Here is an 18503-nt window from a genome sequence, read left to right as displayed (position 1 = left end):
ACAGCACTCAGCAAAATTCCTGCTACACGGTGACGGCCTTTTAGTAATCGTGTCTGGATCAGACAGTCCAGTGATTGACATTATGAACAATGATCCACACCGTCGGGGTATATTGAGAATCAACCAAGTCACCAAGCTTGACTTATAAGTTAAGTCGCCTCTAATGTATGACCAGCATAGTTTACTTGGCACAAATTGTAACCTAGAATCCCCATGGTATGACTTGCATGGGTTGCTGGGGACAAATTCTAACCCAGGAATTCCCACGGTACCAGCATGGGTTGCTGGGGACAAATTCTAACCCAGGAATTCCCACGGTACCAGCATGGTTTGCTGGAGACAAATTCGGGTTGTGCATACGTAAATCAAGTGACCAGGAAATGATAAGATTACAAGTGACTGGTTATTTTCTTGTTTCCGTGTGAGTCACTCATGATGTCAATCACTGGATTGTCTGGTCCAAACTTGATTATTCTATGGACTACTGTCATACAGCTGGAATATTGCTGAGTGCAGTGTTAAACAACAAACAAATAAACGAATTTCTGTGGGGGCATAAGCTCAGTTTGGAGGTTCTTACCTTTAGTTTTAAGATATTTGCAATAGTATCAGGTGAAAAAATCCTTGAACAGGTATTGTTGAAAGGTATTTTTGTTTTGTATATAAATAAATTCTCAGATTTATCTAATTTTAAATGTAGCATTTTAATTTTCATGTTTTATTTCATTTTTTGACAAACTGTTCATGGTATCTGTTCATGGTATCTGTTCATTAAATTGTCGACAGGTGTGTTTGATATGAAAAATGACTGTTAAATTTGTTTGTTGTTTAACACCTCACTCAGCAATATTCCAGCTATATGATGGCGGTCTGGAAATAATCAAGTCTGGACCAGACAATCCAGTGATTGACATCATTAGCATCGATCCACGCAATTAGGATACAATGACATGCATCAACCAAGTCAGCGAGCCTGACCACATGATCCCATTAGTCACCTCTTAGGAAAAGCATAATCGCCTCTTAGGACAAGCATAGTCACCTTTTACAGCAAGAATGGGTTGCAGAAGACCTATTCTATCCCGAATCTTCACAGGTCTGCTGTGATGTGACATATTTGCAGGCCAGTGTCATACAGCTGGAGTAGTGCCATTCTAAACAACAAACACACGGCTCACTCATTATGCTCACAAGACATGTTTGGCAACCATGTAACCTCAGTAGATTGTTTAGACCACAATCAATAAATTCTCAGATTTATCAAACTTTAGATGTAGCATTTTAATTTTCATGTTTTATTTCATTTTTTGACCGGACTGTTCATGGTATCTGTTCATTTAACTATCCACAGGTGTGTTTCATATGAAGCGTAACTGTTTAGTGGGAGTATGGGACAAGAAAATGATAAGAGGCTGGAAGAGGCGCACAGTATTACTGATATACCACGTTTTGAAATGCTATGGAAAATATGTGTGTATTGCCTTTTTCAAAATCATGCATATTTTCATCTTCTTGGCAACGTTTACATAAGTGACAAGTCAAAATGAAATTCAGAAAGTGGCAATTTCCAAAATTTGCGAAACTAATTGCGACCTACTTCCTGTATATAATGTGTCGATATATATAGTCGACAAATACCCATCATTAGAAGTTAGATGCTTGGTATTTATTTTGGTCTGAAATGCACTTAGTAAATTTTTACCCTGCTTTTCATAATCTCAGCTGACATTACCAAAATTAGCTAACAGTCACTATCAAACACTATGTAAGTGTTCGGGAAGGACAGGTTTATCTTCACCATTGCACATATTATATCAGGGTTGGTATTTACATTTTCTGTTCACTATCAGGCCAGTGAAAACCTTCTACAACACATCTGGTGTTGCTGGTGTGGGACACTATCTGCACTTCTTTGATAAACCTCGAATGTCATTGTAATTACTCCCTCGCCAGCACTGGTCTGCACAGTCTTTGAAACAAGGGATGGAATCGGGAGTGAATGAAAGCGGTGTTCCTTGCTAGGTGCGTGGATGGGTTATGAGGTTACACCTTGGTGTAAACTGGATATTGTATGGGGTTTACAGCCATACACTTCAATCTTTGTCTAATGTTTCACGAGAGACATAATATTGTAGATATCAAGCATAAACCGCTGGATGGTAATATGAACCACTAGAACAGACGGTGGCTGTGTGATTTTTGTTGTAAGTATTGGCTAAATATTGATTTGTGGAAAAGGGTTTCACTAATTGGTCTAGATGCAAAATTCAGTGTTTTTCAGATATTGGAAGTTTGGTATTATGACAGTGAATGTTTCTGGCCAAGAACACGATCCATGAATTTTCAAAGGTAGGATTATAAACCTTAATTAGATTTAAGATATCAGTCAGTGTGAAGGAAGAAATGGGTTTATGGCTGTGTCGGATATGCTTTTGGTTGTGATTGGAAAGTCAGGCTGTGCCCTTGTGCATTGAAGGTGTTTTGAAATGGAAAGCATGTTTAAGAATAGAAGTAGATGCCAGGGGAGTTCAAGGGAGACACAAGTCAGGATAGAATTACCTCATCCAACTTCAATTGCCAACTACTGGTATTGATTTTTCAGAGCATTATTGCAGAAAGCCCTTCCGAAGTTGGAGTAAAGAGATGAAATCTCCAGCACTTGCCACAAGCCCTTGCAAATGGTGTTTGAGAAATTGTTTTTGCTGGACCAGACTAATCTTGTGCAGTGTATTATGCTAGGTCCTCGGAGAAACTGTCATGGTCCTGATTTCAGTGTACTGTGTCTTATTAATTTTGAGCCCAATAATGTCTTAGTAATGTATGAGACACTCTGTTCAGCTCCAGGGACAGTTGTGTTGGGCTATAGTATGAGATATAATAATGATAATGATGTTTGTTGTTTAACGCAGCACTCAGCAATATTGCAGCTATATTACGGCGGTCTGTAAATAATCGAATCTGAACCAGACAATCCAGTGACTGACGTCATGAGCATCGATACACAAAATTCGAATACGATGACATGCATCAAGTCAGCGAGCCTGACCACCCAGTCCCTTTAGTCGCCTCTTACGACAAGCATAGTCGCCTTTTAAAGGAAAAATGTTTTTTTTACGAAAGACATATAGTTGATGGACTACCTGGACCAAACCATGGGATTTTCTTTTGGAGTGGATTGATGCTATTTCCCATGCATGTAGATCTGGGCTAATACCACTGTTGATCCTACATGTTCCACCTACACTGATGGAGGTGTGACTTGGTGAAAGCAAGACCCGTCAAGATTCCGGGGTAGAATAGGTCTTCATCAACCCATGCTTGCCGTAACAGGCGACTATGCTTATCGTAAAAGGCGACTAACGGGATCAGGTGGTCAGGCTCGCGGACTTGGTTGATGCATGTCATCGATCCCAATTGGGTGGATCGATGCTTATGATATCAATCCCTGGATTGTCTGGTCCAGACTCGATTATTTACAGACCTCCGTCATATAGCTGAAATATTGCTGAGTGGGGCGTTAAACAACAAACCAACCAATGGTGAAAGCAAACATTTAGATAGATAAGCAAATGTAGTCTATAGTCAGCATCAAATCTGGCCATGCTGCTAAGGTCCCAGTGCTCACCTGAAGAGGATGTTCAGCACCTGGCTGTTGGTGCCTCTCCAAGGAATGCTCTGACCACGACCCTGGCAGTTATAAGTAGGGCTCCCAGGACTATGGATTGCATAGAAAATAAACTATTGATGGATTGGCGCCTTTAGCTTCTGAATGTAGATAGGAGTAACAATACAGTGATCTACAGATTCTTCAGAATGGTACAGTACACATGGTATAGCAATACAGAAACTACTACCAGTTTCATACAAATATATACAAGAATGTGAATATTAGGCATTAGGATTCTGGAACTGGAACTGGAACTGTTATGATGGATTAATGAAATAGCTTGTTACTTGTGTACAGTTCCCATGAAGTAAGTAGAGTTAAAGCTAGCTGTGCTCCAAGGCTGTTGTTGTTTAACGCCACACTCAGCAATATTCCAGCTATATGACGGCCGTCTGTAAATAATCGAGTCTGGGCCAGACAATTCAGTGATGATATCATGAGCATTGATCTACACAGCTAGGACACGATGACATGCATCATCAAGTCAGCGAGCCTGACCACCGTATCCCGCTAGTCGTCCCTTATGACAGGCATAGTCGCCGGTACGGCAAGCATGGGTTGCTGAAGACCTATTCTACCCGAATCTTCACGGGTCATTAATAAATGTGACACGCTAGTACCCCGTTCACATGCACAACATTTACTAAGGTAGTAAGTTTACACATGTGTAACTATACTTACGTGCGTATATGTAAATTTACTATGCGTTCACGTGAAAAGCATCTAAGGTGTGTAAATAAATTACCGGTATGTAAATTGTATAAGGCACATATATTCATCAGTCCATGGGTGTATAGTCATTATAGTAATCCTGGCCATATAATAGGCAAGTCTAGATATGTGGACAGTTCTGAAGACTCTAGTCTCTTACAGGGACAACTTGTTCTTATCATTTATATAATTTAGAAATTATGATTTATACTTATGATTTTTGTCTTAGAGACTTAGAGGAGTTAAAGCCTAGAGCAGAAAAAAGGGAAGAATCTTTTGAAACTTTGTGTACATAGTTCTCTCTCATGTCAGAGTCTTTACACTTCTACACGAAAGTTCTTGCATTGGTGACCACTTGAGGAGGACACACTGCCTTTATAATTTGCTTTAAAAGACCTATTCAGACTTTTGAATTTTAGAAAAAGTAGTATGCTTCTGTGTGTTCATTTCCATGGAACCATAAGCAAGTCTAGGCAAGGCTGTTAGTTATTTTCTTCTAGGCCAGTATACAGAAGGCAAAGAAATTAAAATTAACAATTTGTCAGTGCTTTTAAATATAGTACTTTCCAAACTCACAAAAATGATCACAAAGCTAGTCATTATCTTTTCATTAAAAATCATGAAATAAAAGTTGAACGTCAGTACCATTTAGCAATGTTATAGTCAGACTCAGTCTAATACGTGAAAAAACAACATGGCTGGCCTTCATGCATACACTTTTAGATTAACAGTCAAATTTGAACATGGCTTAATACGTGTTATTTTATTTAAATTCCAGCTTGGTCCCAAAATCATTTTATGTGTATCTGCAACCATTGCCATGATTACATGTGGACATGGCTGAGGGACCCTCTCTGTAGAAAGCTGCCAGTTACTGTCTGCATTGTCTACGTTCTCATTTATGACCCTTTTATGTGCCTAGCACCTCTTCCCGCTGTGTGCCAGGCAGTGATCAGGTCTGTCCTGTGGTGGATGGTTTCCTGATGGCCCTGATGCATTAGTCAGACAGGCCCGAGACGCAAGGGACTACTTGCAGTACTATTGACCAGCACTAGTGTGTCACATGTGGGATACTGACACGCCCACTTTTACACTTGGAGTAGATGTTTGCAATACAAAACCTGGTGTGGGCATAGGGAACAATATTTCATGAACTTGAGATGTGAATATGTTATGTTATCACCCACTTAAGAAAATGTATAAAATTGTCCTCGTTATCATGTTTATGGATCAGCTTTAGAGTAAATGTCTTTATACTGTGAGTGTGATTGAAAGCGAATACTGTCCTGCAAGGAAATAGCCCAAGGTGTACTTGTCTTGAGGTTCTATCCGCTAGAGATGTCTCGTCATTGCTGATTGTTATATCAACTGCATTACCAGGTAGGCAAGTCACTATCGTGATAATAGGTACAGATGTCAGGTATTCTCAACAGGGAAGATGTGCCCTGTTATCAAGGAACACTTGTAATGATTAGTTCATGATAAGCAAGCTATCTGATTATATGGACTAAATGATGGCATCATAATGTTTGACTCTTGACACACATACCTGCCACAGCACATTTGACAGGGCCCAGTTGGGTAGGGTGCCACAATTCATTGTGCAGAGTTGCTTCCCTTTGGCAGGCCAGAACCAGAGGACCATGGGTTCAAATCCTAAATTTGCCATGATTAATGCTTCATATCTTGTCTATTTGTCTTTGGCTTATCATATTTAATAAATCTAAGATAAGAATAATCCAGATATTTTGAAATAGTGGTGCACAACCCTCAAGGATTATTTGTGTGGGTATTATCAATTATGAGAGAATCACTTTTGTAACAACTAACAATGTGTTAGTGGTAGCGCGTCCGCCCGGAGAGCGGAAGGTCCAGGGTTCGATCCCTGGCCGCGTCATACCAAGAGATGTTAAAAGGTGGTACTTGTTGTTACCCTGTCTGGCGCTCAGCATTAAGGGGATAAAACAAGGACTGGCCGACTCGGAGTCAGTATACTGTGTGTGGTATTCATGTTAAACTGCGGCATGGTATCTCAGTGAGCTAGCACTATAAATTGGCATCAGTCTGGACTAGTGCAAGCAGCCATACAAACACACACAAGAACATGCATTTCGCTATATAAGTGCAATAATCTTGGAGGCGACGTTAAACCCCATTTCACCTCACTTTATTTTAAACTGATCCAATGCAGGGGTCACACATACATGGACTCTACTGCAATATGTCTCGCTTTTTGTTAATTAGACATGTATATCGCTTTAGTGAATTTATGGAACATTTCAAGCAGAATTATTAAATAAAATATCTATTCATTGGCATAAGTCACCAAATAGACTGGACCCAAAGGAGTGAAAATATTTTGAATACTCAAAGACAACTATCTATAGCCAATATGAATGATAACATGTGAGTAAATACTACATTAAATTATCTGGAGCCCTGTTAAACAGTGTGTTATGACTTCATAAAGCCTAGCTGGATGTAACGACTGGCAGCCTCTCACAGCCAATGGTCAATGGCTAGACTGAATAAATACCATACTTGACAGTGATTGTTGGTTCATGATGAAAGAAGTGCAACAGCTGGTCCTGATGTTTGTGTAGGCACTAACAGTGGGGCTCGCAGACATCGCTGCCATGCCTGGCATGCTTTCTTATGTACATGCACCGAAATGTTTGACCAGCACCCTACTTCACAGGAGCACTGTCACAAATTCATATGTGACCAACCATGAGATAAGGGACCTTATGGCATTTGGACTTTTCATTCTGTTTTAAAACGACAGCATCTTCGGAACACAAAAATACAATTCACAAGCTTCAATTTGTATTTATCACAGAGATACATGGCATCACATATGGCTGTCTTCAATGAAAAAAGTTGGCGTGAAACGTCTCTGACATTATAGCACAAATGTATCCTGGCACCCATAAGGTCCCTTTTCTCCTGGTGGGTTACATATACTCACAGAAGTGTTTGCAATACCTCAGAACATTTGGGTCAATAGACTATATAGCTAAAATGGATTGAATTATCATTAAACCGCCCACATGTTATCAGAAATCAGCGGGCCACTGTAACTTGATAATGCCCTCATATTGCTTGACGACAGGCCATTATCACGCCTGTTGTTAGGTGACGTCATGGGATAGGGAAAGGAGACGTCACAATAGTGACGTCATCTGGTTTGTTCTATGATGTTGCCATATTTGTAAAAGTGGGTCAGTGGCATTCCTGTTGATTGCAGTTTCTTTTTATTTGATAACAAATTCCCTCCATTTTAGCTATAATAATGGTAACGCTATTTTTCAGGGCATTATCATTTGCAGAAGCCCTTGGTCTTTTCAACTGCCCTCCTTCGTCGGGCCGTTAACGGAAGACCTCGGGGCATCTGCAAATGATAATGCCCTGAAAAATAGTGTTACCCTTATAATAGGCCAATAACTGATAATAGTGATATGGCCCTTTTGTATTATTTGTCAATTTTTTAACAATATTTTGACAAATAACAATGCGAAAGACCTTATTGTATATTTAAAACAAGATTAATGTTTAGGAAATGATTTAATCTGTCCTTGTCTGCTGACATCCTGCTGACTTGGTTGATGCATGTCATCGATCCCAATCGCGCGGATCGATGGTCATTATATTAATCACTGGATTGTCTGGTCGAGACTAGATTACTTACAGACCGCCGTCATATAGCTGGAATATTGCAACAAACAAACAAACAAAGCTGACATCCTGTCTAATCTGAAGGAATTGTAAGTATGTCACCTGGGACAGTGGGACAAGGGGGCCTGGGATCCTTGAGGTTTGTCCCTGTTTGAATCTAGGGTCCCACTATATCTTTGACTTTTAACATTGGGGTAATGGCAAGGATCGATTAACTTTCATGTAATAATTTGTCTAAGACCTGCATCACTTCAGGTCTTCCTCTCAAATCAAGCTGACACACTGTGATATGACCGGATTACTGTTTGAAGTAGTGTTAAGCCAAACTCACTCACCCAATATTGTATAATTTCGAACCCTGACCATAATAATGAAGCTGCTAATGTAGGTGTTAGTCAAGCAAACCTTGGCTACTAAATTTAAAACTGATAGTGCACTACATCTACTGAAGACTTCACGTTAACCAGTGCGGGAGAACACCGTAGGATGTTTTACGGCTGACAATAACAGTGCGAATCCCCCCTCATCACATGAAAGATGTTGGTTTCACCGTGTTTTGTATCTTTCCTTTCCCAAATTATCGAAAAATGTGCTTTTATGTAAACTTAATTAATTTTCTGGAGACCAAAGATGCATAATTACATTTTAAAAAGAAGTTTTAAAAAAGTGGAAATGTATTTAGAAAGAAGACAGCAAACTGAACATGTTGAAAGAACTTCTGTAATCCCCTCCTATCCTCATTACGTTTTTACTGCAAATGTCACATACTGCTTTGTGTGTCTGTATGTTAATATTGATTGGCTCAGAGAGACATGCTTTCTGTCTTAATGGGTCTTGTTATAGTATAGTTTAACTACTAGGACTGACCATAACCTATGTGCCGCCCAATGATTAGGGAATGGTTGCACATATGCGATGAACTGTTTGTTTGATAGTAATGAGATTGAGTGACTGAGAAATGTCGATAACAGTCGTCCCTGCCTACTGTATCGACCGGCCTCCCTGCAACTGAGCCAGTCTTGTGGCTGGCCGAGACCACATCATATTTGCCTGCTACGTAAGCTTGTGAAGTGTTGACCACCACATCAATCAGCAGCATTAGAGATTGATCACGTAGTCTCACCGTACATCACCTACTGGAGGTGATGTGGCAATGCTCTGCAAGGTGTTGCACAACACAGAGAACACTAGTGTTATTGCGACACAGCTTGATGTTAAGGAGGGAACTATTGGAATTTATACACTACTAAATAACTTTCTATGTGTGTATTTGTACCTGGTGCATATTGATGTGCTGAGTCAGCATTACGTGAGATACGGGTCATGTGTGACATGAACAGCATGAAGCTGTGGTGGTTGTCTGACTCATTTGGTGAACAACGGGTAGGAAAGCAAAGTAGACACACTTTATGGATAACAACTTTATTTACTCTAAAGGCAACGTTTCGGTATTTGTCACTTATGAACCGAAAGAAAATCTGAAACATCGTTTATCAACAATTTCCCAGACACTTTCCATGAACCTCAGGAAATGGATGTCATGTATATCTTTCTGGCATTCATGTACTTGATCGGTCCCACTGAAATAAAAGTAAAAGAGACTCTTAGAAGCATTGTGATTTATCAGCACCTCTGTTGCAAGTACATGGGTTGCAAGTTCGATCTCACTGAAATACAAGTAACATTTACATCATTCCACACTTTCTTTAAGTTGGCATTGTGATGCAGCAATAGAAACTAACAGTTTTTTTCCACTAGTCCTTATAATGATAATACACAGGAAAAGGAAGAGAATATATGGATGGCAACTTCTTTATTGTGAGGAACACAATGTTTCAGAGTATATGATTACTCCATCACCTGATCCATATAAAGTTGACATCCGTATATTCTCTTGATGAAGGAGTAAGCATATACTCCGAAACGTTGTTCCTCATAATAAAGAAGTTGACATCCATATATTCTCTTGATGAAGGAGTAAGCATATACTCCGAAACGTTGTTCCTCATAATAAAGAAGTTGACATCCATATATTCTCTTGATGAAGGAGTAAGCATATACTCCGAAACGTTGTTCCTCATAATAAAGAAGTTGACATCCGTATATTCTCTTGATGAAGGAGTAAGCATATACTCCGAAACGTTGTTCCTCATAATAAAGAAGTTGACATCCATATATTCTCTTGATGAAGGAGTAAGCATATACTCCGAAACGTTGTTCCTCATAATAAAGAAGTTGACATCCGTATATTCTCTTGATGAAGGTGTAAGCATATACTCCGAAACGTTGTTCCTCATAATAAAGAAGTTGACATCCATATATTCTCTTCCTTATGTGTATCAGTTCTCAATGCCTTTCAAAGACCTAATATACAGCAAAACCCTTAAAAAGGGCTAATTTCTACTAGTCCTTATGATACCTTAAATCTTGGACAATTTGCAAGGACTATAGGACTAGTGCCAATTTCTAACGCTGGTGATGTGTGTTGTATAGATTGTGTTAAATAGCCATATACATCTCTAAATAAGGACATTCAAACATGTCAAACCAACTGTAGCCATGTTACCTTCTGGAAGTCCATGTGACTTTCTACAGAATATCCCGTTGGACAGAAGACATTCTGTAGAATGTCCCTGCTTATAGGACCAGTAAGAACAATAGGATGATGTCACTAGAGGTGTTTAACTAATTATCAAGGTTTCCTTGCTTGCTGTAAAAGGGGACTATGCTTGTCGTAAGAGGCGAGTAACATGATCGGGTGGTCAGGCTCGCTGACTTTGTCATTGTATCCCAATTGCATGGATCGATACTCATGATGTCAATCACCGGATTTTCTAGTCCAGATTCGATTATTTATGGCTAGAATATTGCTGTGTGGGGCGTTAAACAACAAACAAGGTTAAGATTTATTTCCGCCTAGTAAGCTCTGCAAATAATAATCCATATAATAACTCTGAAATGTATATAACATGGTGCCAAAATAGCTGAGGCTGCTAGAATCGAAGGGGTTTGGCGCAGACTGCAGTTAGTGATTCGTTTCACCAGTTCAAATTGTGTCGTAATATAAATGATTATGTGTGCATTGTTCAGATTGCTTGTGGCTAGTTAGTGATTGAGTGTCAAAGACCATCACTTCATTTCCGGTGATAGTTTTATCCCCTACGCCTCGTGAGTGAGTGAGTGATTGAAAACCACATCAGCTATCAGGAACTATTCCAGCTGTTTACAATGAATCTTACAAACACTCACATGGAAAAATTGTCGATTTAAACGTTCTTGATAGGGTGCCTTTTAAAGTGTCTCTCCATCCTGCATAGAGTATAAGTTATGTCAGACTGGTGAAGATATTCTGTTGGATGCATGTCTGAGTAGGCATCCTGCTCTCGCACCATGAACTGTAGCCTTCCCGATGACACTGCACTCGTCACAGTTCATGCATATTACAACAGATTGATCCTACACAATCATCAAATCAGTTTCATTGTGAGCCTTGGATATCATTAGAGTATAATAGCTGCGTTTTCCCGCAGTGTAATCATTGGTGATGAACGTGTTGATCAATGCTTGTTGAGGGATTCCAGGTCTCAGCAGGGGATAATATGAAAGACGAACAGATAGAACCAATGGCGACATGACTTTGCCACCAAGAACTAGGTCACCTTGGACTTCCATTGATGGCCAACTGCCAACTGAACCCTCTGAAGGCCAGAACGAGAACAATGTTCAGAAGTCCAGTACAGTTAGCATTAAACATTGATTGATTGATTCTGTAAGTTTGTCACCATCTATGTGGTCAAAGTATCTCCTTCAAGCTATGTCCCCTGACCAAATATAGACCAATGTATGGTGCTGTTCCCTTTAATCAATATGATTTTAATCAATGTTGAGTCAATTGATTTGTCAGGATTTCTGAAGATCGATAGTGTTTTAATGTATGGAACACATCTGAGGCTTCTAGTCCAAAATTGGCATGCTCTCTCAGAGATTTTAGTGTTAATGTATTGACCGCTGTTGGCTGACTAAGTTGACCAAACTTGGCCTTCATACCACTGAGTCATGTCTGGACAGACTGTCGACTGCATGTTATTAAGAAGTTCACAACATGAAGGCTTGAATGTTGTTATTTGCTAGAGGTGTAACGATACGGTGGGGTTGCGATACGACACGTATCCCGATACTATGGGTGACATACAAGTGTGGTGGCAATGTTTGATGCTGATGAGATGTTGTACTGAAGAAAACTTGGGAGTTACTGCATAGGGGTATAAAAGTTTGTATATTTTTACGGACTGACAGTCTCATCATAAGTTCGAAAAGAAAACGCCACGCTCTAGCCGAGGTGTCAAACAACAGTGAGGCTGCATGAGAGTTTGACATCAATGGAAACCAAGTCCAAAGTTGGAGAAAAAACAAGACGTCACTCATGAAAATGCTTAAACTCAAAAAGCCAGCCGGTTTAAAGTATCGCCATACATTAAACTAGAGGATATGCTGTATGACTGGGTTACAGAGCAACGACAGTGTGGAGACATGGTAACCAGAAATATGACTTGACATCGGGCACTAACCATCTACAAGGCCAAGAAGAAGGAGTTCGATCAAAACTACATTGATTTGAATCTGAACATTTGACTTGTGTTTTCATTTGCCTGTGCATTTTCTCATGGGTTCATAATTCTACATACACCGATTTCACAACATGGAGTCTTGTTGTTGATGGCAACATAATGATCATTATGAGGTTAAAAAAGACAACAGAAACAGCTTCCCACATTAGGGGAGTGGATGACTGGTTTGTTAAATCTTTATTAGACTTTTTCAATATACTTTCAACATTTTGCATTGTATATTCTTGAAAATCTGCCAGTAGTCTTGCGGTCCGACTTGGCTGCATGTTGTTGCCTTTCACTTCGTGGAGGTAGTTAGGTGGTCCGGCTTATGCACAGGACATACCATATTGATACAGATTTTAAGGGTCAAGTTAATACCTCAGCTAAACCATGATATCAGCTTAGCTATGGTCATACATGGTATGATCGTCTGTTCAAATCATGGCTTGTCCTGATTATGTTGTCAGCACCCCGAGTTTCACCAAGGTTGTAAACATCTAGGACCTGCCTCACCTTGGGCTTTCCTCCCACGTCAGACTGACACATCTTGGTCACTTAAAGTCATTATTCTAAACTCACTCACTCAGTTGCTCCTGTGTGGGAATGGAGGTTAGTCAGTTGGTCAAGTTATCCTCCAAATGGCAGTGTTGGCCAAGACCACAGCAAGAGCCGACCAGCCTCAACTCACTCACTCAGTCACTGCTGCATGGGAATGGAGCCAGTCGGTTGGTCAAGTTACTCTCAGCACGGCAGCTCTGGCCAAGACCACAGCAAGAGCCGACCAGCCTCAGTTGGAACCAAGCCTCATTGATCTGCCTCGGCTATGCTGCCTAATTTTACTGCCAGTAAATCGATTTGTGTACATGCTGGGTTTCACCCAAGCCGCCTAGTGTTTAGAGCTTTTATCTACTACAATGCACCGAGTTAAAAAATAGCCTCACTGCCACACCACGAAGACATTTAACTTAGCAATATCATCATCATGGCCTCCAACACTTTCAAATTGACAAGGAAATTGAAAAACTCCTTGAGGAAGGTTTCATGAATCAATACTGGGGTGAACGTTTGTTTTTGCGTGAAGCAGCCCAAGGTTTGGCCATTCTGGATAGGTTTGGAATCAATAGCACCCTGTAGAGGATGAATAATGTAACATGTTACTCCAGGCCAGCCACGCACATGGACCTCAGATATGATTGGCAGTAGGAAGTGGTTAAGGGTTTGTCTTGCAAAGGCCTGAAAAAACACTATGACTTGAAAGACTTTGAATTATGCCCTAACTACACATCAATTTATCTTAACTACTTTTATACGAAATTCAAACTTGTTTGTGAATGTAAGCAATAATGCTACATGATAACAGCATTTTGACAGCTGATTTTGCAAACCTTGTTTGCATAATGATTGCTTAAATTGCATGTGTTCTACAAAATGAATTTGATTGCGATCTGGGATGAAATTTGCCTTGATTTTGGTTAAGGAAACATCTGTACGAATCCTGGTACATACATTGCGTTTTCACCTTTATTGAATGACAGATGAAGAAATTAGAAATTCCCTTTGATTTTTAATTGTTTTTGTTTTTTATATGATCTCAGACATTAGGGAATTGTTGCATGGAGGATGTGGCAGTAAAATAAATTGATAGTGCCATGGGCATGATGGGCTTAATTGTGGTGTTGCGCGTAGAACAGTGTCTGTCTGTCTGAACTGAACTCATATATTAATGACATGTGCATGCTCCAAGTTTCATTTCTCTGCTGTACAAGTACACAGGAAGTAGCTGTCTTTGTCTCCCAGACTCGGACCTGCCTGTGCATATTTAAGGCAAAAACTAATTGAATTTTTAATTGATTACAGGGTTTAAACACTTAGAATCATCGAATATTGACTGAAATAGTGTATATTATCAGAAACCAGGCTGTCACCAATATTTCATTTCAAATGTTTCTGGAGCAGAAGAATTCCCACAGCACCATGTGCTTGTCAATTCATAACAACTCACTGGAACAGTTGAATCTGTATGGCAGAACAGAACAATGATTGTGGCTGGAATCTTGGTTCGCCATGGTTATTTTTCTAGGTTTGTCAGCACCTTCAGTTTCACCAAATTAGTTAATGTTTAGGGCCTGCCTCAGACTTTCTTCCACCCGCTCACTCACTCACTCACTCACTCACTCACTCACTCAATCAGTAGGAGTCGACTAACGGGATCAGGTGGTCAGACTCGCTGACTTGGTTGATGCATGTCATCATATCCTAATTGCGTGGATCGATGCTCATGTATCAGTCACTGGATTGTCTGGTCCAGACTCAATTATTATTTACTGTCCGTTCGAATATTCCGGCATTAAACAATAAACAAACAAACAAAACTTCTATTCCAATGGTAGTGTACAGATTTTGTGGTATTATTGGACTGAGGTCATCATTGTGAGACATACATAGCAACGGCTTATGCTGCGTGCGGGCACACACCCATGTACTTCTACAACATTCACCGTAAGTGTGAATCAATTTGTGAGGATATCTTCATCACAATATCTGCTACTTGGCTGAGCTGATTATCTATATGAAGCTTGTGATCAAAGTAATAGCGGTTGATTGCAACTTGACCTATCCACAGCTGCTCTTCTCTTCAGGTTATTATTATTATGATTGTTATGATAGTTTTGATACAGGCATGTATATTAGGACTCTGTGTATTTATCTTTGCTGTCATTAGAATTGTCATTCCAACCATATTTTGAGCTCTCATAAATCTACCATTGAACACGAGAGCCCCTGCAGTCCAATATTACGTGTAGTAATGACTATTGATTTATTAATGTGTTCATCTGAATTGCCTATTTAATCCTAACAATTCTATTGATTTCTAACCCTACATCATGCAACCTCAGAGAGCGTGTTATTTTCATTTTGAAGTTCCGTAGATGTTTCTGAGCTGACATTTACCTCCAAATTGACCCTGCCAAAGATCTGTCTCCCCGCGGGTAATTGTCACTGTGTTAGCCTCATGGTTAATGTGTTCACTTGCCCCTACTAACACCTAGGTTGATTCCCATGTGTGTGAAGCCAGACCTGGTGCTGCAAAGTGTTGTGATGTTGCTGGACTATGATGGATCCAACTGACTGAATCACTTACACACATGATAAAGGTTACAGATACAGTGTTAGAAATTGGCACTAGTCCTGTAGTCCTTGCCAAACTGCCCAATAGTTAAGGCATCATAAGGACTAGTAGAAATTTGCCATTTTTAAGGGTTTTGCTATGTGTTATCATTAAATGGACTATTGGACTAAATATGTTAGTTTCGACCCCTGCAGATACATCCTTGTTCTTTGTTTATTCATGTATATGTTTGCAAACAGTTAGTGAAGAATTCACACAGGGAATATACTTTCTTTTCAAACTGTTTAAACATATGTTAAGAAACACATAAACAGCTTCAGAATCATTGCAACAGGTCTTGGAACACATGGTGTGGAGTATGTTTAAGAAAGACCACACAGATGGAGTTTACACTGATAGGGGTTCAATGTTGCTTAAACCCTACCCACTCACTAACTCTATACCGAAGATTGAAGCATCTGAATTTCACTGCATACATAGTGCCCTACATGCCCTGTGTCGACCGTATGGATAGTGACCTACATGCTCTGTGTTGACAGTATGGATAGTGCCCTACATGCCCTGTGTTGACAGTATGGATAGTGCCCTACATGCCCTGTGTTGACAGTATGGATAGTGCCCTACATGCCCTGTGTTGACAGTATGGATAGTGCCCTACATGCCCTGTGTCGACAGTATGGATAGTGCCCTACATGCCCTGTGTCGACAGTATGGATAGTGCCCTACATGCCCTGTGCTGACAGTATGGATAATGCCCTACATGCCCTGTGTCGACGGTATTGATAGTGCCCTGTGTGTCGAGAGCTATGTGAGTTGCCACTCAAGCAGCATGTGGAGTGACTGTATTTACAAACATATGGAAAGAATGAAAACATGGAATTCCACCATTGTAACATGGCGCTGGGACAATGATGAACACATACACTTCTAACAGTAACAGTTGAAAATAATTTCATATGCACTCCAACATATCCTCCCCCACCCCCAGCACATGGTTTCAGACTTAGTATTTTTTAAACTTCCTGCTTGTTGAGTGTTGAAAATCTGCACAGTATTATGATTATTCACTTTGTTGGTTTACCATGTGTACAGCGTCAATGGCTGAGAATATTTTGTATACAGAAAACAAAGTTAAGGTGTGAAACCTTAGCATTTATAATATTAATTTATTTACAGATGTGCTCTTTATTTCATTATTTTCATATTACCAATTCTCAGCAGATTTTCCAAAGCAGAATTTATGCCTCATGTCCCATAATTGTCATAATGAGTAGCACCTGGTTGATTTCCAGGGGAGACCCATGTTAGTCTCTCAGACAGACATCGAAACAAAATTATGTGGATTCCCCCAAGTCTACTATTTTGGTTACCATGTCTAGATTTCTTCATTTTCAGGCCAAAAATGAAGATATTTTAGGGACTACTTTCTGTGATGTATTAAAAGAGAATTGAAAAACAAAAATTGTAAAATATTTTCATTTCAGAGACTAAATGTTAGTCTAACTCACATGCCACCATGAATAGTCGAGATTATTGAACATTATTTACTCACAACTTTCATGTGTGTCCTGGTTGATGGCTTGTTCTGGAAGATCATCTAGACTGTGTGGATCGGGGCACATACTTTACACTGGCAAACACTGGTCCTAGTTTGATTAGGTATTTACCATCGATACAGCTGTAATATTGCAGACATCATGCACATATTCTTAGACCCATTAAGCAACATATTGACACTTGTTGCTGTGATTTTATTATGCGTAAACTTGATCTTTTAGCAAAGCTTTTCTCATACGTGGCACTTTTGAACATTAAAATGTGTTAATTCGTGGTATTTTGTTTCAGATTTGTTACAATGCACGAACGAACCAAACGTGTCGATCCCCCAACTGGCCGACCTCCTGATAGAGCGCACGCAGCATGCAAACTGGATCGTGGTCTACAAGTCTCTCATCACAATCCACAACCTTATGAACTATGGCAATGAGGTCAGTTGATCATGTTGACCCTGTGTGGTGCCTGTGGGGTGCCTGTAGAGTTCTTGTGGGGTGCCTGTAGAGTTCTTGTGTGGTGCCTGTGGGGTGCCTGTAGAGTTCTTGTGGTGCCTGTAGAGTTCCTGTGTGGTGCCTGTGGGGTGCCTGTAGAGTTCTTGTGTGGTGCCTGTGGGGTGCCTGTAGAGTTCTTGTGTGGTGCCTGTGGGGTGCCTGTAGAGTTCTTGTGGTGCCTGTGGGGTGCCTGTAGAGTTCCTGTGGGATGCCTGTAGAGTTCCTGTGGGGTGCCTGTAGGGTGCCTGTAGAGTTCTTGTGGTGCCTGTAGAGTTCCTGTGGGGTACCTGTGGGGTGCCTGTAGAGTTCTTGTGTGGTGCCTGTGGGGTGCCTTTTGAGTTCTTGTGGGGTTCCTGTGCGGTGCCTGTTGGGTCCTGGAGAGTTCCTGTGGGGTGCCTGTAGAGATCCTGTGGGGTGCCTGTAGAGATCCTGTGGGGTGCCTGTAGGGTCCTGTAGAGTTCCCGTGGGATGCCTGTTGGATCCTGTAGAGTTCCTGTGGGGTGCCTGTTGGGTCCTGTAGAGCTCCCATGGGGTGCCTGTTGGGTCCTGTAGAGTTCCTGTGGGGGTGCCTGTAGAGTTCCTGTGGGATGCCTGTAGAGTTCCTGTTGGGTGCCTGTAGGGTTCCTGTGGGATGCCTGTATGGCTCCTGTAGAGTTCCTGTGGGG

General features: G+C 40.6%; 1 protein-coding gene across 16 annotated transcripts in view; it reads left to right on the top strand.

Annotated features, from left to right (window-relative positions):
* The window catches only part of LOC139475077 (phosphatidylinositol-binding clathrin assembly protein LAP-like), a 68367-nt gene that overhangs the window by 10044 nt on the left and 39820 nt on the right, over positions 1–18503 (top strand). For all 16 annotated transcript variants that reach the window (XM_071258312.1, XM_071258310.1, XM_071258311.1 and 13 more), the window contains exon 2: positions 17639–17781. In XM_071258312.1, the coding sequence (XP_071114413.1) occupies positions 17639–17781 (143 nt within the window). The remainder of the gene's footprint in view (positions 1–17638; positions 17782–18503) is intronic.

This window comes from Haliotis cracherodii, unplaced genomic scaffold (genome assembly GCF_022045235.1).
Source record: "Haliotis cracherodii isolate W230 unplaced genomic scaffold, xgHalCrac1.p SCAF_3, whole genome shotgun sequence".
NCBI lineage: Eukaryota > Metazoa > Mollusca > Gastropoda > Lepetellida > Haliotidae > Haliotis > Haliotis cracherodii.
Note: the sequence above shows the minus strand (reverse complement) of the source record. Positions and strands in the feature narration are given on the sequence as shown.